Source organism: Hemiscyllium ocellatum, chromosome 10 (assembly GCF_020745735.1).
Source record: "Hemiscyllium ocellatum isolate sHemOce1 chromosome 10, sHemOce1.pat.X.cur, whole genome shotgun sequence".
Classification (NCBI taxonomy): Eukaryota; Metazoa; Chordata; class Chondrichthyes; order Orectolobiformes; family Hemiscylliidae; genus Hemiscyllium; species Hemiscyllium ocellatum.
Genome location: NC_083410.1, coordinates 18,698,326 through 18,721,199, shown reverse-complemented (window position 1 = coordinate 18,721,199; position 22,874 = coordinate 18,698,326). Strand labels below are relative to the sequence as shown.

Here is a 22,874-nt window from a genome sequence, read left to right as displayed (position 1 = left end):
GAATGAGATTAGGTTAGTCCAAGGACAGAACATTCCTGTTGGGATGAAAGGAAAGGCTGGTAGGTGTAAGAAATGCTGGAGGACTAAAGAAATTTAGGTTTTGGTTAAGAAAAAGAAGGAAGCCTATGTCAGGTATAGACAGGAGAGATCGAGGGAATCATTGGAAGTGTATAAGTGCAGCAGGTGTACATAAGAGGGAAATCAGGATTGCAAAAAGGGGACGAGATAGCTTTGGCAAATAGGGTTAAGGAGAACCCAAAGGGATTTTATAACTACATTAAGGACAAAAGGGTAACTAGGGAAAGAACAGGGCCCCTCAAAAGACCAGCAAGGCAGCCTTTGTGTGGAGCCACAGGAGATGGGCGAGATACTAAACAAGTATTTTGCATCTGTGTTTACTGTGGAAAAGGACTTGGAAGATACAGAATGTAGGGAAATAGATGGTGACATCTTGAAAAATGCCCAAAATACAGTGGAGGTGGTACTGGATGTCTTGAAATGCGTAGAAATGGATAAATCCCCAGAACCTTATCAGGTGTACTCTAGAATCCTGTGGGAAGCTAGGGAAGTGATTGCTGGGCACCTTGCTGAGGTATATTATTGATAGTCATAGGTGAGGTGCCAGAAGACTGTTGGTTGGCTAACATGGTACCACTATTTAAGAAAGATGGCAAGAAAAAGCCAGGGAACTATACACTGATGAGCCTGACATCGGTGGTGGGCAAGTTGTTGACAGGAAAGGTTTGAAGGGATATAGGCCTAGTGTTGGCAAATGGGACTAGATTTGGTTAGGATATCTGGTCGACATGGACGAGTTGGACCAATAGATGTGTCCGTGCCGTACATCTCTAATGACTCTTTGTAGGTCTGTGGATCATGCATGTTAATCTAATTCACAACATTGTTAAAAAGGTGATTTCAGTTTGATCCAATTACATTAAAGAATGGTTGCCTTGGATTACGTAAGACAAATTGGAGATTTCTAAACTGAATTTGTACAAGTTATGATATATTTATATAAAGCTCTAATATTGTATTTGGAATTCTACTTTCAGTTCTGTGCATTACACCATAGAAATGAAATACCTGCCTTGGAAGGTAGGGATCAAAATGATACCAAGGCAAGGAATAAATCATGAAGAAAGTGTGTAATTTCTTGTGAACAGATCAGAAGTTAATCTAATTGAGGTGTCTATGAATATTGAAAGATATATGTTTCCCTTTATCTACCCTATGTTTTCAGGTAAAGAGTTGACAACATGCAATAAACCTTAATGTTGTATATAGATCCTTCAAAATAATGTCAAGAAGCACTCATTTCCAGAAATTTTTGTGGAAAATTAGAATCTTATCCCCCAAGAAGCTGTGGAGGTTGGGAGTCAATTGAAAACCTCAAAACTAAGATTCACGTTTTAAAGAAGAGTTTAAAAGCAATGAAATTAAGATGCGTAAAATAAGATGAGATACAGATTAGTAAACACCAAAACGAATGAACAGAACATGCTTGGAAGGTTGAATGGTTTACTCTTGTTCCTATCTTGCTAACGTTTTCCAAAGTTAGAATGATTACTTTAATAAAGAGCAGTGTACAAGCAGGAGGTAACTTAATTTGAAGATTTCACAGTCACAAGGCATGATAGAAACACCAGAAAGATTTTCCTCAAGTCAAATAGAAATTGGAATCTACACTGCTTCACAGTTAAGAGGGTTACAACATATACCTCATCCAAAAAAACAGGAAAGGCTTCATTTTGGAAAGTGTGACTGTAAATTTATTTGTACTTTTGATCATTTTCCTCAGATTCCACCACCCTCAATGCTGCAGGTCCCAGGTCTCCACATTAGAGGCATTTATGGCCAAAAAGGCCATTTAATGTACTCAGTCCAAGCTGGCTGCCTGTGGAGCAAACAGACAGTACCACTCTCCCACTTGGTCCCCATAGCCTTTGTCTTTGTCAAAACCCATCCAATTTTCTTTTAAAATGATTGATTTATTTCCCCATCCGCTAACCTCGAGGGCAGTATGTTCTTAGTGATTACCACCAAATGCTATAAACCAACCAGGGAGATCTCCTCCACCTGCAAGAATGATGCTTCCAATGCTACTCTAGTTTTATAATATGAGTAACCTGGTAATTGTCCCCCTATGCTTTATCAATAACTATTTGTCCATGTGCAGTTTCAATTTTGAGATCTTGGATGAGCCCCAAACCTCTTCATGACTCCGATAGGAGGAATGTACTGGTAATTAGGGACAAGTACTCCACTATATATGTAATGAGTTTAAATACTTTGATTCAATCACCAAAATAGCCAAATTGTTACTCTTTATTACTACAGTCAAGAATAAAAGAGTTTAATTAGGTTTCTTCAGTAAACTCAAAAATAACTTGTTTTAAAATAATAAATTCTATAAATGATGTGGCAAAACTAGTGAACAACTCAGCTATGATTTTGAATTAAACTATATCTATTTCAACCTAAACACATTCATGAGAGAATTCAACTCTGCAGAGATGATAAGGCTTTAAAAACAAATGCTAAAGGAGTAAACAGCACCCCTGTGCCAAGGGTCCAAACTCAGAGGGCAATATTAGATGATTTCAAGGCTCCCCCAGTGTCCTGTCAACAACATCAAATTAGTGACCACTGTAGAATGATGGAAAATCTTCACACCAGACTGCACTTCAGATGAAAAATTATTTAGACCTAGATCTCCTAATAAAAGTACTATTTCAGCTTTCAGGGTTTATGAGGTAATCAAATACTGATAGTTGAAATCTTCTCAGATTCCCAGAAATACTTAATTGGAAAGGGTGATCTTTTCAGCTGGTTCTGCTCTAAGGTGTCATCCTACTTTTCCAGGAGAGGGAAATGCTTGCTCACTGCAAACTTTAAAGATTTTCCATTTACTGACAGGTTCAGGTGCTCTTAAAAAAACAATCTCAAAAGCATGTTGTTGAGCAACCTCCAGCACATAAACTCATCTCTTCTAAACCAAGTCTGTACAGCAATTAAAGCAATGAACCTCATGTTTTAACCTCTCAAAAGCAATGTTTGTCTCTATTAATAAGTTACCTGACTTGACTGTAATTAGATGAGTTAAAACTCACAATACTGAAGAATTCCAAGAAACCGCATATTCTGTCAAAACCTCATTAAGTCTTTGAAATCCAGAATGTTCAATAGTTCCTAATTTGTTAGAAGTCTCAACCATGAAATATAAAACAGGAAAAAATGAAGGAAAAAATTAAAAGACAAAACAATGAACCAAGTGAAAGAATAAACAAGCCCTTTGCTCACCTTGAACAAAGGAAGAAGCCTCCAGCAAGAAATGCAAGGCACACATTTAAATTTAGATCATGTAATAATTAACATTGTCATGGAATCACAGCTATTTAAGCAATGCATGCTTCACAGAATAAATATATCCCAGTCTGAGAATGAGAAAAAATTCCAGAGAAGACCTGAAAAGTAATTAAAGACCAATTCAAGGCAAAAATCAACTTCCAGATTAACAGACTTCAATCTATAGCCACAGAAACCCCAACAGTCTTTTGCCAATTTTTTCATCAGATGCCACAACATAACAGCATCAGTGTAATTGCGTTAATGGGTTTGCAGAGTGGCTAATTGAAGTAGAAGAGATTATCAATTCCAAGTTTTCAGGAAAGAACTTCTAAGCAAGAAACAGTACCATTGACGCATTTCTCAAACGATGGATGCCAGCATCAAGCCATAATGGCTGACAAACATCAATTAATCATTTTGATGCAGACATCACTACTGCTACAGTCGGAAAAGTGTACCTAATCAACATGATCTTTTTGTTGCACCAACCCAGAAGTTATCTAGTGTTTCTTCACATCTGCAAAGCATGTAGCATCAAAGGACATTGGGCATACATGCGCAGAAAGTCTGGTTTCCAAGCCATGCCAGACTTTGGAACAAGACTCAGGTGAACACTAACGTGGTATAACACAGGCAGCTCAGAATGCCAGTCAAATGAGCGAACAATCAATAAACCAAAAAATGTTTGGAAGATGACCAAACCTCTCATAGTCCACCCCAGGCACTAAATCAATGGTATAAGACAACCAGAAGTTTTAATAACCATCAACAGTGCATATTCCAGAGGCAGGTAGACATATCCTAAAAGCCAAAATTAATACATTGATACAGAAGGGAGGTGAAAGGACCTGCCCTTGACATCAATTCCATATCTTATTGAGTGTGGCATTGAGGAGCCTTAACAAAATCAGAGTCAGTGGGAATCAAGGGGAAAACTCTGCTGTTTAGGGATTTATACAGCACAAAGGAAGATAGTTATGGTTGTTCAAAGTCAGTCATCTCAGCTCCAGGACATCTCTGCAGGAGTTCTTCACGGTAGATATTTTCTCAATCAACCTGTTCATTTATGTCGCCACACATCTCTGGAGCAGGCAGAACTTCAATCTTGACCTGCTTAGGGCACTACCACTGCGCAAGAAGAGATCCTCAAGGTAGTACCATCAGTCCAACCACCTTTAGCTGCTTCAACAATCTTCCCTCTATCACAAGCTCAGAAGTAGGAATATTTGCTGATGATTGTGTTCAGCACCAAACATGACGACTCAGATACTAAAGCAGTCCACGTTCATCTCCAAATACAGCAAGACCTGGACAATATTCAGGCTTGAGCTGAAAAGCTGCAAGTAATATTCACCCCACACAAATCCCAGGCAATGATCATCTCTAACAAGAGAGAATCTAATCATCATTCTTTAACATTCAATGATGATACGATCGCTGAATTCTGCGCCATCTATTACCTGGGATTTATGATTGACCTGAAATTAAATGTCTGGAATGCAGACATAAATACACTGATTCCAAGAGCAGGTCAGAAGCTAGAAATACTGCATGACTAACTCATTCACAGACACAAAGCCTGTCAACCATCTACAAAGCCAGAAGTTAAGGAAGTGATGGAATACTTCCCACTTGCCTGGATGACTGCAGCTCCAACACTCAGGAAGCCTGACACTATCCAGGGCAAAGGAGCCTGCATGTTTGGCACAGCATCCACACATATCCACCTCTGATACTCAGCAACAGTGTGTCTCATTTACAAGGTGCACTGCAGAAATTCACCTAGGCTCCTGAGACAGCAATTTCCAAACTCACGATGACTTCCATCGAGAAAGACAGGGACTGCAAATTATTGATTAGATTAGATTACTTACAGTGTGGAAACAGGCCCTTCGGCCCAACAAGTCCACACCAACCCGCTGAAGCGCAACCCACCCAGACCCATTCCTCTGGATTTACCCCTTCACCTAACACCATGGGCAATTTAGCATGGCCAATTCACCTCACTTGGATTGTGGGAGGAAACCGGAGCATCCGGAGGAAACCCATGCAGACACTGGGAGAATGTGCAAACTCCACACAGTCACCTGAGGCGGGAATTGAATCCTGGTCTCTGGCGCCGTGAGGCAACAGTGCTAACCACTGTGCCACCCACTGGGAACACAATCACCTGCAAGCCCTCCTCCAAACCAATCACCATCCTGACTTGAAAATATATCACCAATCCTGCAGTGTCATGGATCAACATGCTGGAATTCACTCCCTAATAGCATTATAGATATATCTGCAATACATGGACTGCAGCTGTTCAAGAAGGCAACTCACTACCACCATTCAAAGGCAACCCAAGTGAGGCAATAAATGCTGGACCAGCCAGCAATGCCTAATTCAAAATATCAGAATGATCAGAGAAGATGTACCACAAGAAGAGGCACTCAATGATACTACTTATTATAACCATCTTACACCTCACAGGGTCATCAATTATGTGCAGTGATAGTATGCAATTTCAACTTGGATTCCTGAATCTTCTACTTGGTAGATACTAAAGACCCGGAAGTGGTAGGACTACCTCTATGGATAGATCTCAGCATTGTAACTACCAATGAGATTTGAACCACATTCGCTGTGGTAAGATTGAAGGAAGGACAGGATTTTCATTTTCAAAGACAGGACAGAATAAAACAGGTATGCAAAGTCCATAATTACACAACAGACAAAGAGTTTGAGTTATAAATCTAGTTTTGTACACATTAGTACCAGTAATAATTGTAAGACATAGAAGTGGAAGTAAGCCATTCAGGTCATCAAATGTATTGGCTACTTCAATACTAGGTGACCAATAACTCATTTGTTACATTATTGAAGTCAACATAAATATCACTTAACAACAGTTAGCAATCGCTAGCTATGTTACTTGTTATTACATCACATGCCAGTTGTCTTTCGGACTTGCTTGAGCCTGGTTTCTCAAAGTAGAATTGAGAAATCTTCCAGATGCTCTTAAAGAGGACAGATAAGTTTCTCACCAGATTCACACAAAGGTACTTCAGAAACAGCAGCAATGGCCTGAGCAGCCTGTTCTTCACTAGGCTTCCTTCAACAGAAAACCAAAATCTCCAACTTCGTGCAAAACACTGTCAGATAGAACATCCATAATGCTCATTTAGGCGATCACTAGTAAATAAGTCCAACAATTGAAACTGTGGTTTCCTGGAAGCACCTTAATACAAAAGGCGCATTGTATCTTATCAATTTTTAAAAAAAATAATTATCCAGTTATCTTTACAGAACTTTAAAATCAATATTTTTTCATATTCCTTCAACACGCATGTCCTAAAAAAAATTACATATGAAGCCTCTGTAACAATACTAAGATTATGTGTAATGCATTTCTATTTTACCTGTGGGTGATTTCATAATACACTCATGTTTGAAAACGTGTGTTTCCAAACAGTAACGCTCTGTAGCTAAGCTCACAATATCCATTCACTGCTGGTTTTAGCTTGAAGACTGTTGAAAACCTTTTACTTGCTTGACTTTGCTTTTAAACATACAATAAGTAGTCTAACAGCTCAACCTTTTAATGTCAGGTAGCAAGATAAACCTTTTTTTTAAATTTATCAAAATAAACAAAACGCCTAACTTGATAGGTCTTGGCCTTTAAAAGTAGAAGGAAAAGTCTCACTCCTGCCTATTTAAGTTGGAGATCTGTACACTGTTAAACTTGCTGAGGTTAGCTGTCCAAATGCTTTATCTACATATTTGGACTTCAATCACAGGCACTTGCATAGTTGGGCTCAAACAATACAATTTCAATGCACTTACAGCATGCTTCTCTCAGTCATGCTCAACAGGGCTTAGTAAGATAGAAACCAAGTCCTTTATATCATTATATGGCGATGATGATGATGACGGCGATGATGATGATGATGATGATGACGGCGATGATGATGATGATGATGACGGCGATGATGATGATGATGACGAAGACGACGACGACGACGACGACATGAGCATGTCCTTTAAAGGTTTATTGCATATCTGCAGGACAGCTACAATAGAATGTCTAGTGACATGCCTACATGCAACAGAATGCTAGAACAACAGCCATCTAAACTTTCTACACCTGGTGCTTTTGTTTCTCCAAGGAAGACAGATATGTTTTTACATTTAAAAGGCATCAAGGGGATTTGGGAGAAAGCGAGGATATGGCATCAAGGTAGAGAATTAGTCATAATCCTACCGAATGACGGAGCAGGACCAAAGGATAGAATGTAGAGTAAAAAGTGAGGTCTGCAGATGCTGGAGATCAGAGCTGAAAATGTGTTGCTGGTTAAAGCACAGCAGGTTAGGCAGCATCCAAGGAACAGGAAATTCGACGTTTCGGGCCAGAACCCATTCCTGATGAAGGGCTCTGGCCCAAAACGTCGAATTTCCTGTTCCTTGGATGCTGCCTAACCTGCTGTGCTTTAACCAGCAACACATTTTCAGCAAAGGATAGAATGACCTACTCATGCTTGTACTTTCTATGTTTCTTATAAGACCTAACTATTATTGGCCAAAAGTGCATTCCCCCCCCCCCAAAGTGAATTTCCAGAAAGAAACCACTTTCATGTCTGCCTGGGGTAATCTCTGAATAGGTCCATATCTACCCCTCTCCCTTTTTGGAGGTTCTACATACTGGCAAAACATGTTCTTCTTCCCTAAGGATTTTGTTCCTTTCCTATTTTTCTTTCATTTGCTAGCTTCCATTCTATTGGGCTATTCCAGAATACAGGGAATTCTGGAAAATCAATCAGAGTCAGCATATTGCTTTCCTTCAGTTTTGCTGGTCAAAATCCAGGACCTCGTTTCCTAATGTCATTGTAGGTGTATCTATTCAAAACATAGACTGCAGCAATTAAAGACAGATGCCTCAAAAGCATTCAGCAATGGACAACAAATGCTGGCTCAGCAAACAACACCAATAATAAATATAAAAGAAAATTCTCTGCAGCAATCTCTTTTAGAACTGGAGGATCGACTTTATTCATCTGGACGTATATACTTTGCTTTACATTTGTACTCTAAGTCACAAGAGAGAAGGCAGCCAAGCGATGATTTGGTACAGCTTTTCAAAATCATGAACAGGTGGGAAAGAATGAGAACGAGAGGACATTGACTTAAAGTGGTGTACAAAGGAATCAAGAGTGATGAATGAAAAACTTTTTCCCACTGCAAGTGGTCCCTGGGAATTTGCTAGAGGCAGGTTCAATTGATGCCTTCAACAGGTTGTTTGCTTTGGAAGGAAGGGAGAACAAAAAAAAATGGAGAAGTGCAAAGTACTGGTGCACGAAATGCAGAAAACTAAAACACAAATGCAGCAGGCAATCAGGAAGACAACTGGAATGCGGCCTTCAACTCCCTTGAAGTGAAGTATGAGTAGAGAAGTCTTACTGTAATTTTACAAAGGTGTTGATGAAACCATTTCTGGAGTACTGAGAGTAGTTTTGGTCCCCTTACTTGGGGAAAGAATTTCTTTGGAGGCAGCTCAGAGAAGGTTAACTCTGCCTGCACAGCTATGTGATTGGCTTTGGTTTAAAGTAGTTGTTTGTGATTGCAGTACACAGTTTTCTAACTTAATGTGAAATTCAATTGTATTATGATTACTAATTCCAAGTGGTTTTCATATAATTCAATTCAATTACTTTCCAAATCACTGTACATTGGTAATGCCTTAAGCACTAATTTTGGCTTTCTAAATCTCCATCTACCTATTTCTCCTGTTTCCTGAAATTGTCATTTTTCTGTACTTTGATCATATTTTCTGGTGCACTCTTACGCTTGCACAATTTGTTCCTTCCCTTCATGCTTTGATTATCACTGCGATATAGCCAATTATCCTTTCTCATCTACTTCTGAATTTATACTCATGTAAACTCTTCCTCTATTGTAGCCCCAAACCCTGTACTATTTGATGTAAAGCCCTTTACAAGTTTGTTTTAACAACTCTCAAGGGTACTGATCCCAGTATGAATTTGTTGTTTCCGTACATCTGGGCCATCTCAGGCAGTTTTGAGAATCTGCTAAATTTTGTTTTTTGCAAACTCGCAGCATCTCCTTCATCTTTTGAAGAGTATTTTATCAAGAACGTTCACATGAAATACTGGAAACTTTATCACCAGGCAAAATTATAGCTGACTTCTCTTATAGGACAAATGGATTAATGGAGCAGAGGAAAATGCTAGAAGGCAGGGAATTAGGTTTTCTGAACCCAAAAACAGATAAAATGACTAAAATGACTTCAAATGTGTGGGATAATATTACAAGCTCAGTAGATCATGGTTTAAAATTCTGAAGCCCATTATTTCATGCTACAGAATTTAAATCAAATTCCTCAATTCACTTACAACTATGGATTGACAAATTTGATATCTCCAACTGGCAGAACTTGCTTGCCATTATCTCGTCTCCTACAAGTCTAACCTTCAGAATCACCAGAGAAGATGTCACTAATTTCTGGCATGTATAATGCATCAGAAAACAGCTAAGAAATGACCATTCTAATGAACTTAGCATTATCAGATTCAGAAATGTTATATACCCCATACTCCATGAATTTAGCCTCCATTACAATTGCTTGACAAAGGCAAAATAAAAAGGAGATAACGACCACTGTATAAATTAAAAGAAAACTCCAGAAATTTATTTTCTGATCATGTAGCTCAATTAGACAAGTTTTAGGATGTCTCACCCAATCATTATCAGCAATATCATTTATGTTCCTGAACTCAAAACACCCTCAGATATTCCAAAGTAGCCAAATACTGAATGATGTTTAAATTACTTTGCTGTACTGTTGGGAATGTATACTTAAGGACAATGTGGAAACATTGGAGCATATGAATGGTTTGAATATTTTCCAGATTGGAAAGGGTTTACCATGTGGGTTTATTATGCCCGAAACGTCGAATTTCCTATTCCTTGGATGCTGCCTAACCTGCTGTGCTTTAACCAGCAACACATTTTCAGCTTATCAAGGAATTAAGTCAACTGCTTAATCTGTGCTGTAAACCACCTGTCATTGACAGAAAAAAAATGTTACTCTCGAGAAAAGTCAAGCAAAGCTTTCAAAGACCTAAGAGCTGGGACTTAATGCCCTTAATTACTGGAAAACCTGATCTTGAAAATAGTTAGTTATTTAGCAACCTTTTCTGGACATAGCTTTCTGTTGTACATACCGAAGTAGTCAGAAGCTACAAGTCTCTCACCTTTTCTCAGGAAATGTTCCTGGGACCTTGATAATGTTTCCAACTACTAGTAATTCTAAAAACCTTGCACAATCTGAAAAGCTGTTCTGTGACCGATTTCCATGGGCTTTGATCTAGTTGATTGCAATCATAACTGAACACCTTCCATTAGTCCACTTCTGTTAGTAATTGCATTTTGTCATCTGGAAACCTCATGGTCTGTGAAATGTCATTGCATCCTATCCTGCGCTTTCAGACCCTTGGCCAACTTTATTTTTTCCCCAAAGCAATCATCTCTGCAGAAACTGTTTTTTTTGTGCTGTATGTCTGTGTTTAGGATTAAAATGGATGACAGTTTCAAATTTAGATTATACCCGAGATGCTAACCAGAGTTTGTCACTTGTATTTAGAATAAAGCAATATTTTTAGTTCATTAAACAAGCCTGGGGAAAGCCTCTTTTGTCATATACAGTAGTACAAGAGAGAAGCAATTGGCCATTTCGGTGACTGAATTATCAAATATATACTAACAGAGCCACGAGTTCAGTAGTAGGGTTTGATTATTAGAGCACTCCTTCCACCACAGTTATAATAGTACTGATAAGGAATGTGGTCATTAGGCAATGATAGCACCTAAGTGATTGGTGGCAACTTACCTGCTGGACATAAGGCTACAACTCATCACAGAACTGTGACTCATTACTCACATGTTAAACTTTATTCTTTTTTTTCTTACTGCCACACATCACGTAGTGCCCATTACAGTAACACAGAAATATCCCTTTGTTCTCTTCCTTTTTAAAAAAATTAAAAACTATCAGGACATGGATACCACCAGCAAAGCCAATGTTTACCCACACCCCCACCTCTTTTGGTGGATCATCTTCTTGCACCACTTCTGTTTATAGTGAAGATCCCTTATTATTTTCAAGAAAAAGACAACTTCCACAAATTATAATTACTAGAACAGGTTGCACTTAGCAAATAACATCTTCATCACTAGGTGGCACCATTTCATGAACAGGCAGCCAATTCAAGATGTATTTCATCTTGTGGTGTTATTTTAGATTCCCTTAATAAACTTTAAAAGGTTCATAAAACACGTTGCTTTAAATCAATATGTTAAATTTGTTAAGTCAAGAGTTAGGTTTGCCCTAGTGAATTTAAATCTTGGTTAATGCTTGAACCGAATTCCTTGTGTACGGCAAGTTATTTCTTGAAACATATTCTGTTCAGTAAGGAAAGAGCCAGAATTCACTGGAGCAAGACAGATCATGATGACATAATTAATCCTTATTATTTTAAGGCACAGTCCTATCATCACTATTGTTGGCTTTTAAAATGGAAGGAGGAAAATGCAAGTACATCTTTCACGTGTGGCTTAACTCTACAGAAATATTTCAACTTTGTTGCTTAAACAGAGAAATAAAGCACATAGAATTTACACACCATCTACCCAGAATATGATAACAAAATGAAGCAAGCAGTAACCACATGAAGAAAGGTGACTGGAAAGGAAATAAAAATGTAAACCATACAAGGCACCTGTTTTTCACCACCTGAGCTTCCAAATGTCTGGCGAAAGCCATTCTGAATGACATTTGACAGTCCCTCCATGCTGAAACGCTGAAGCAGCAGAAAGCAGAAAAAGGACAGAGAAAGAGCATATGAAATCATAGGGTCGCAACCAACAGCACACAACAGGGACAAGAGCAAGAAGATAAAAGATGAGGGCTAACCATAAAACTATTACTGCACATTAAAAGCTCATCATTTACAATAATGCACTGAAAAATATATACTGTATTATAAAGTCTTAGTTAAAATCCTTCCACAAAGTTCATATGTCATTACCTATAATATACAGTGACAGTCAGAGTTTTTGCATTATTTTTGGAGAAAAATTGCTGACATCACTGCATTCAGCCATGGGATATTGTAAATCAGGGATCACAACTCATTTCTAGCAAGGCCACTTCTGAGTTGCTTAGCTACCTTTACTTGGGTACAGCACTTTTAGGAGAAAGTGAGGACTGCTTACAGCACTTTTAACCTATGGCTGACCTGGATATGTTGACTAACAAAACAAAATTCAAGTAATAAATTCCTTCCTATAAACCTGTTCTTGGAGATTTTCAGGGACATTAACAAAAATACAACAGTAAGAGAACTTCTGATACCAAAACTTGTAGCTGATGTAATTTAGCAGAAGCTAATTAGTTTAAGATTAAAAAAAATCCATTTAAATCTGCTGTAAAAGAGTAATTCACTGGTCTGTCAACTATATTTGTTTAAAAACATTTAAAAACAAACAAAAAAATTTGTTTAAAAACATATATGACTATCTTTAATGCTTTAAAGACAAGATGCTTAGTTTGTGTTTTAGGAGAGTGAGCTAACCATCATGTGTTCAGGCAACCTTCTTGGAACTGGCCATTGCTCTGCATTGCCACACACATTTTAGTTAGGACTTGCTGAAAACTGTTGCGATAGTTGCAAAAATTATACAATCATACTCAAATGTAATTTTTAAAAAACACACTGTTCTCAAAGTGCAGGAAGCATAGGGCAGCATGGTGGCTCAGTGGTTAGCACTGCTGCCTCACAGCACCGCTGCCTCACAGCACCAAGGAGCTGGGTTTGATTCCTGCCTCAGGCAACTGTCTGTGTGGAGTTTGCACATTCTCCTAGTGTGTGTATGGGTTGCTTCCAGGTGCTCCAGTTTCTTCTCACAGTCCAAAAGATGTGCAGGCCAGGTGAATTGGCCATGTCAAATTACCCATAGTGTTAGGTGCATTAGTCAGCGGTATATTTTATATATATGGTGGGAATATGGGTCTGAGTGGGTTACTCTTCGGAGGGTTGGTATGGACTTGTTGGGCCAAAGGGCCTGTTTCCATACTGTAGGGAATCTAATCCAATAGGCAAGGTTGTGATTCTCCCTGAACAGCTATCTTGTTTGTGATGCCTAATAAAAGGTTTTGGGTAGGAAATTCCATAATTTAAAAAGATTGTTGATCTGTAACAATTATAGAGACATGTTCAAGTTAGGATGATATGAGACATGGACCAACAGTGTTCCTCAAGGTTGCTAGTCACATTCTCTATACTAGATCACTGGAAAGGAAATGATTTGTTATCCATTACCAAACTTATCGCTATCTATTTTAGAAGGGTGTGGTGAGGTGGAGGAACAGGGAAATCTAAGGCAGCAAAAATAAATAACAAAGGTCTGAAATTTTACTCCAAGGTTGGGAAGGCAGAGTAGGGAAAATTACTGGTTCTACAAAACCTGATCCAGGAGAAAGTGTTCCAAAATGTCTGTATTTCATTTGGAATGGTGACTCCAGAAAATTTGTAACCTGCTGTCTACTGAGGTAGGCCAAGTGGAAGGTCTACCTCAGTTCACCAGCCTTTGTGAGCAATAAGAAAATGAAACAAAGAATAGCTCTCCTGATCACACTCCTCATAGATGCCATTTTATTCCCTAACGCCCACTGCACCAAGGCCCCTTCTACCCATTCTGCCAATACGTGATCCAATATCAACTGCCTGAAATTTTTTATGTACTCCATGCCAATTTATTCCCTGTATCCATCGCTCACAGCTCCTTATTGATCCTATGACAAATTTTGAGCAGTCCATGTTCCCTTACCCACCAGCTATATGCCAACACACAACCACCATGGGCAGACCTCTGGATTAATCTGAGATGATGTAAAATTAAATGCTTAACTATCTACAGAAAAATTTCAGTATTGCAAAGAAGAGTGTCACTGACTAAAAGGAGGCACTAACTTTCATATGTTTAGATCAGAGTGGTGCTGGAAAAGCACAGTAGGTCAGGCAGCATCCGAGGAGCAGGAAAATCAACATTTAGGGCAAAAGCCCTTCATCATTCCCGATGAAGGGCTTTTGCCCGAAATGTCGATTTTCCTGCTACCAGATGCTGCCTTATCTGCTGTGCTTTTCAGCAACACTCTGATCTAAACTCTGGTTTCCAGCATCCGCAGTCCTCTCTTTTGCCTACTAAATTTCATATAATCATATAGTACATAAGAAGCCCTTTAGTCTGTATGACTAAAAATACTACCTGCATTAGGCCGACATCCCTGCGCTAGGCTCTTAGCCTCGAATTTTATGACACTTCAAGTGCTCATCCAAGTACCTTTGAAGGTAGTGAAGTTTCCTGCCTCAACTACCATCCCAGACTTATGCTCCCATGTTATTGACCCTTTGACTAAGGGAAATAGCTGCTTTCTATTCATCCTACCAATGCCCTTCATAAATTCTATATACCTCTATCACAATCCCCTCAACCTTCACTGCTCCAAAGAAAACAACCTGAGCATATCCAGTGTCTCTTCACAGCTGAAATATTCCAACTTGGGGAACATTCTGGTGAATCTCCTCTGCACCCTCTCCAGCGCAAAACTTCTGTTGTGTGACCAGAACTGCGCACAATACCTGTGGCCTAACCAAAGTTCTGTATAGCTCCAGCGTGACCTCCCTGCACTTATAATCTATGTTATGCAACTTTCTTTAATCCCTTAGGAAAACACGATTTGGGTTCATAGTCACACTTATAACCAGAGTTATCAAACTGTGAAGTGTCAGGAAGCCCACTGTGATAATAAAAGGTTGTGGTGCCTGATATGCAGCACCAATCCTGTAATGAGAACATTAAACTTATCTCAACAGGCAGAGTAAAATAGCAAGCACAGATTTTCTAAATATTCATAGAGAGCAGTTTTAAAAGACTTCACAGTATGACAGACCAGTGCATTTTACAGTTCCAAAGAGTTCATGTACCTTTAAGCCACATTTATTCTGTGCTTAACAATCCTAAAGGATACCTGGTCTCCCTTAAAGAATGTCCCAGGAACATATCAAAACGATATTTTATCTCTCCAAAGATGTCTGACAGCTTTACAAGCTTGAAATTTACAAGTCATGTTACAGATATCACACTACTGAAAACCAACACAGCAAGGAGCAGCTGCAGATTAACATCTATGGACTATGGATGTGCAAATTGGAACTCACCCCCAATCCTCCCCATGCAACAAAGGTACATAGGTCCTTTAGATTCCAGCCTCCAGCGTCATTTTGTATAACCAGAGAGAGGCTGGAATATTTATGAAAATTTAAACAAAAAATATTTTCAAATAATATACAGTAAATAAGAACCTAAGACTGAGGAGCATAAGTAGGCAATTCAGGTCTCAAATCTGCTCAGCAAATCAATACTATCATTGCTGGTCTCATTTCAGCCTCAACTCCAAACAATATGGATAGTGAGGAAGCAAAAGATTTTTAGTTTGGAAAGGCATTGTACATTGAAGGACAGATTATTATTTGCATTCTTGAGCTAGACACACAAGTCAGTTTCTGTAGGTGACCCTACACTCCCTATGACCTAATTAATGCACAAAGCATCAAAAGTGTAGTATGACCAGGATAAAAAGATGTTTTTATTGTTAACGGAAAATACATAATAATTGTAACTGTGTCTTTCATTTCTTTGGTAGATGGATAATCTCAACCATATTTTGTTTTGTAACTATGGTAGATTATTTAACTCATGAACGGAGTAATTTCCACTAATATAGGTGAAGTGTTAAAATTTGCTTAGAGTAAACATAGCTAGACTACAAATAAAATATTATTAAGCTAGAGAGAGTTCAGAAGAGATTTACTAGGATGTTCCCTGGAATGGAGGGTCTGAGTCATAAGGAGATGCTGAACAGGTTGGGACTTTTTGTCTCTGTAGCATAGAAGGTTGAAAGATAACCTTACAGAGGTTTATAAAATCAAGAGTGATATAGATAATGTGAACGGCAGGTGTCTTATCATTGGGGTTGGGGATTTCAAGACTAGGGGGCATATTTTTAATGTTAGAGGAGAAAGATTTAAAAAAAGACATGAGGATAATTTTGCTTTGCACAGAGAGTAGTTCATGGGTGGAATAAATTTCCAGAGGAAGTGGTGGATGCAGGTACAGTTAAAAGGCACTTAGATAAGTACATGAAGAAGAAATGTTTGGATGGATTTGGGCGAAGTGCAGACAGGTGGGACTAGTTTTGATTGGGATTATGGTTGGCATGGATTGGTTGGACTGAGGGGTCTGTTTCCATGCTATATGTGGATGACTGTTTATAAAAAAAAAGACCTATTTTGTACTGAATTGTTCTTTCCTCACTCCTGCTCAGTCCCAATGACCCTTCAATTGATTACTAATTAAGAATCTATCTCCTTAAACGTACTCAATGTCCTGACATCTATCATACTCGGGAATAGTGAATTGCACAGATTCATGACCTTTTGAGAGGAAGAATTTCTCCCATTCTCCATCTACTTTGTCACTCTCCTTTAGTATTTTGTATATTGCAACTAGATCTCCACTCCTCCTTCTAAAATCTAGAGTGTATGGGCGTAAGCTCAATTCATAAGACAACTCCATCACTGAACTGCTCCCAATGTAAGAAAAACAAAAATGGCTTTTATTACTTTTTAGTAACCTTTTATTGATCTTTAATACTTCCACAATCTGCCACCCACTGCTGGCCTTTGCAATATGGTATGCCTTCATTTTTGTCCTTATGTTATCTTTCTTGCTTACCATGTTGCCCCCTTTACAATTCTTTCTCTGTGGAATATATATTAGCTGGGGGAATTTGGACATCTCCTTAAAACATCTGCCTCTAATCATCAAATGTCCTAACTTTAGTCTTCCTGCCCAGTCCACTAGAGCTAAATCTGTCCCCATGGCTATGTAACTATCATTGTTTAACTCCAGAACACTCCAGTTTCTTGCTCTCAAACTGAATTTGAAATTCTAGCATGCTGAGATCATTCTTCCCTAGAGGATCCTTTACGAAGGCATCATTAATTAGCCCCATCTCTTACATAATACCAAATCTAGAACAGCTGGCTCCTTGATGGATTCTCTGAGGAATATGTTGGGAATCATTCTCTAATACATTCAATGAACCCTCCCTTGAGACTATCCTTAGCAACATGATTAATTTGGTCAATACACATTAAAATTCACCCATGATTATTGTCTTGCTTCTCTTACAAGCGCACAATATTTCCTAGCTTATACTGTGCCCACAATGGAACTACTTTTCAGGGACTTATAGATTACTTCCACCAGGAACCTCTTTACCTTGCTATTTGTCATTTCTATCCCAACTGATTCTAAGTCTTGATCTTTACTGCCTGTATAATTTCTCACTACAGCACTTGTCTCTTCCTTTACTAACAAAGTTATACTACCTCCTTTTCCTTCCTGCCTATCCACCAAGTAAGTTGTGTATATAAAACAGATTTGGCAATGCAATTTTATTTTTTCCTACATTTTGCTTTATAGGGCATTAGTCTACTTAAAGAAGACAGACATCCCACAGGAAAGAAAAGTCTATTTAAAGCTTAAACCTTCAATTAAAGTCTTAAATTTGAGTCCCAGAAGTGCTGTCATTGAAACTTGCTTGCCTTGATTGAAAGAAATTTGCCAGATCCCAGCAGGTTAACAGAAAAAAAACAGCTAGCTACCAAAAAAATACATATTTTGAAAGAACTGGGGGGGGGGGAATTTTTAAAAAAAATCTACTTACTATATCTATTATCTGAATAGGTATTTTATCTGTTCTCAAAACATGAAGAAAATTGTGCTTTTGGACAGGTTAACAAACAAGGGCACTAACTTTGGTAAGCATTGCTTTAGAATAGAATTTATACAGTGTGGAAACAGGCCGTTCAGCCCAACAAGTCCATACCAACCATCCGAAGAGTAACCCTGTTACTCTACATTTACTCCTGACTAATGCACCTAACCTACACATCCAAGAATACAATGGTCAATTTAGTATGGCCAATCCACTGTGGGAGGAAACTGGAGCACCCGGAGGAAACCCTCGAAGACACAGGGAGAATATGCAAACTCCACACAGACAGCCACCCGAGGCTGGAATCAAACCCGGGTCCCTGGCGCTGTGAGGCAGCAGTGTTGACCACTTAGCTATCGTGCCACATTTGTTAATGTCAAATCAGGCTGGGAGGACAAGGCAACTCGAAGAACCAAAAAGTTTCTAAAGTGTGATTCGCTCCATAAAACACAAAAAGTTTCTATAAATGCTGCAATTGTAAGACATAACTTCAAATCAACTTCAAAATATTTTACTTTAAAAAAGAGATGTACTAGAAGGGCCTCATTTTTGGCAGATGCACAGGACCATCACCTGCAAGTTTCTCTTTAAGCCATTTACCATCCTTACAGAAATATACAGATATTTCTTAACTGCCTTTGGGTCAAAATTCTGGAACTCAAATCCTGGAACTCCTTTCGGTACAGCACTACAGGATGCTCTGCAGCAATTCACCCAACTTTCTTTGACAGTATCTTCTAAACCAATGACATACCATCATGAAGGACTAGAGCAACAGATGCATGGGAACAGATGCAAGTTCCCTCCACGCCAAACACCATCCTGATGGGAACTATTTTGCTATTTCTTCATTGTTGTGGATCTCCCTTTTCAAAAGAATTGTGGGTGTTATTACATTCCAAAAAGTGCAGTGAGTCAAGGAAGTTCACCACCAGCTTTTCAAAAGCAATTAGGAGTGGGTAACATATGCAGGTCTGGACAGTGATATACACGTGGTGAACAATGGTTTTTTTTTAATAAATTCTGCTGTAAGGATGTAGCAGTATTCATGTGCATAGCAAAACTGTCATGAAATTATCTTTTTTCTTCTAAGGAAACCTTCCAGTTTCTGCATCACATGCAGCTAATTGATGTGCAAATCCACTGAATTTGCTCAGGGGAGAAAAACGCATGCAAGTCTTGGTTTCTGTGTGTTAGCTGTCACTGTTTTAAACAACAAGAGGCCCATAAACCTTTTGCAACATTATCTGTGTGACAACACTGAGGAAAGTCCACAAGCAGAAAATCATGCAATTATGACTTTTGAACAATTTGGGGTGAGCAAGGTCATGTACAGACAGTTTTGTTGCCATGAAGTGGAAATGGGGAGGATTCAGTCCACTGGGAGCCCATTATAATTTGCAACATTGTCGATACAAAGCAGTCATCCATTTCTCAATACCTTCATCTAGGAATTTATTCCAAGTATATAAAAGGAGAAAATCATTTGATTTGGTTCCTGGAAATAAACCTTTATCTCCTTAGCTGTCAGTCTGGCTACATGAAAAATGTTAAGATATAATCTGATAGTTTACCTGGTCTAATGCATATTCTAAAAATTATCCATGTCAGAACATTAAAATAGGAGTTAAACTGGTGAGAGTATTTGATAAAATCATAGTAAAAACATGAAGGTGTATTTATATCGCCTATGCTCATTACTATTCTGTCGGAAGGTATGCCAGAAACCACAAGTCTGACAGCTTCTATTCAAGCACTGTCACCTCTGTCAGTAGATCAAACAGTTCTACAGCCATGACGTTTTAAATTGATGCCTTCTCCCTCTAGAGAATGCTGGCTTCCAAATGCCACAATAAAGCGATGGTGAATGTGATTAATTGTTATTTTTAATTCTTTTCCTCAATAACCATCCTTTCACTAATAAACTGGCTGACAATTGTTTTACATTCTGTAAAAATAGTTTACTGATTTATTATTTGAATTAAAGAGTACACATCAATGACAATATAGGGAGCTTTGTCCATGTAGTAATAGAATCCACGACTCACCGTTCCTGGCATATGACTTTTCTCCTGCTTTCCATTTTGTGGGGTTCCATTCTTTTGTTTCTTTTTCTTCTTCATTGTTTCCTTATGCTCCTTCTGTTTGTTTTGAACCTCAATAAGTATCGAGATGAAGCTGTTTTTCACCTCTTTTTCAAACTCTAGCTCATCACGCAATGCTAACTGTTGAATCAGCTCCTCAGAATAGTGTTTTATTGCAGTCTCAATTTCCTCCAGAAGCTCATTTAATTCAGCCATGGGCAATCGCTTCACACCTGAAAAATGGTTAACAGAAATACCTGAAAAGTCAAGCACAATGTACAACAAATGGAATAAAGAATTCTGGGCATTATACACTGATTTTTGTTGGAAAAAAAAATGTTGCCAAAGCTTTTTCATCTTGCATTCAAAAAAACGAATACAACAATAGCAAATTTCAACAATAATAACTTATACTACAGGAGGAAAGGGGGACATAATTAACTGATAAGTTGATTCTGATTGGGCAAAAACTGTGTCATGGAAAAAGTACAGAGGAACCATTTGCTTCTCAAAGCTCCAGGTACATTTTTTTAAATGCATTCCTTCAGTTAGTTGTAACAGGCAGAGTTGTATCCACATTCAACCAATCGGCACATACAAAATCCAAACAAAGCATCCATTGTTAGATGTGATTTTGAGATTGGGCAACACATGGTGAACAATCCTTAGTTCACTAATAGCTATAATAACAACCAATTTAAGATAATCAGTGAAGCCCATAACATGGCTCATTTATGTTTGCTATAACTAACATATGTACAGACCTGATTGCTGCGGGTAATGAATAAACTCTTAATATATTCAAGCTTTGCACATTTTTCAAAATTACCTGGAGGTTTGAGGATCTATAGATTCTGGCTGCCTTCTCAATACTATTGCCCCAGCCAGTCGGCATGCTTATAACCAACACTTCTTTTGTCCCATACTGTAAATTATTATCATTTGAAATTTGCCATCTTTGGTTCATCCTGAAAAGTGCAAAATAAAAAGCTTTGGCAACACATTTGCCTTTTTAGCAAGTTCTGCGCTACTAAACAATCCCTAAATATTGCGATTTACATAATCAAATGTATTTACCTTTGATGTCTTTACACTTATACAGATAGACAAAAATGTTTACCTTTATAATCAGATTTTCTGCAGTTTCTTTTTAACTATTTCCTTTCATCTCTACAATTGAAATGTTTCAGTTGCTAAACAAGTAAAACTAATAGCTTGAACTTTCTAGATGACAAAAGATACATACTGTGCCTTTCTTTTCTCTTCCCTTGCCTCACAAAACTGGATTTCAAGAAAATGGGTGCTTTTGCTGCTGGTACTTTAAGCACTATTCATTACTTCTTGTACATTATGTATTAAGTATGGTTGCAGATATCCCTTTATTTAGGCAGAAGCATCTGAACTGTAGAGTTTTCACATGGATCCTCAGTATAATCCATCTGTAGTCCTTCAAAGCCTTTTCTCTATTCTGTTCCATTGAAAGCACTTGTACCTTCATGTCTCAAAACATATTTGATATTTAAGCCCAAACTAAAAGGACACTATTTAATGTAGAGATTCCAAATGGTTTTATACATATAAATGTACAAACTCTCATTTCCTTGATTCCATTATTAGATTACTTACAGTGTGGAAACAGGCCCTTCGGCCCAACAAGTCCACACCGACCCGCCGAAGCGCAACCCACCCAAACCCCTACATTTACCCCTTACCTAACACTACAGGCAATTTAGCATGGCCAATTCACCTGACCCACACATCTTTGTGACTGTGGGAGGAAACCGGAGCACCCGGAGGAAACCCACGCAGACGCGGGGAGAACGTGCAAACTCCACACAGACAGTCGCCCGAGGCAGGAATTGAACCCGGGTCCCTGGTGCTGTGAGGCAGCAGTGCTAACCACTGTGCCACCGTGCCGCCCACGGGCGAAGAGAATTAACTTGCAGAGATTACTGTTGGCTAAACAAAAACTAGATGAAGAACCTACTGCCCCAAATGTAGAGGTATTCTCACACACTGAATTATTCACAGTATTAGTCCCATCCATAGCTGGAAACTTTCAGAGGTCATTGGTTCATTTACAATACTGTACAGCTCCAAAAAATAGGTCGGGAGAATACATTCTCAATTAATGATGTGCCGTTATATAGGATTAAAATTAACATTACATTTAATTTTAATCCTGCAATATTGCTCAACTGAATTTGATCTGTTGAAGCCTGTGGGAACTGAAGGCTGAACAGCCGGAATATTCGTCAGTTTCCTGCAATTAGGGAGGCAAGTTGGAGCTGGCAGGACTATTTTTAGCTCCTGTCCAACCTCAAATCCAACTCCAGCAAGAGCAAAATATCCAGGCTCAAAACTCAGTTTTGTATATAAGCAACGGCTAACATTGCTCAAGATTTGTGACATACAATGAAATGATCAGAGGATATCCATAAACTGATTATATTCAAAAATCAAATGGGTGTTTTTACTGTTGGTACTTGAATCACTTGGATCATTGGAACCCATAATAATTGATAATTCTTTGACTT

The 22,874-nt window shown here is 38.5% G+C and overlaps 1 protein-coding gene across 1 annotated transcript in view; it reads right to left on the bottom strand.

The window, feature by feature from the left end:
* fez2b (fasciculation and elongation protein zeta 2b) overlaps positions 1-22,874 on the bottom strand; it is a 125,443-nt gene that overhangs the window by 15,376 nt on the left and 87,193 nt on the right. The window contains exon 5 of the mRNA XM_060831319.1: positions 20,302-20,570. Coding sequence (XP_060687302.1) covers positions 20,302-20,570 — 269 coding nt within the window. The remainder of the gene's footprint in view (positions 1-20,301; positions 20,571-22,874) is intronic.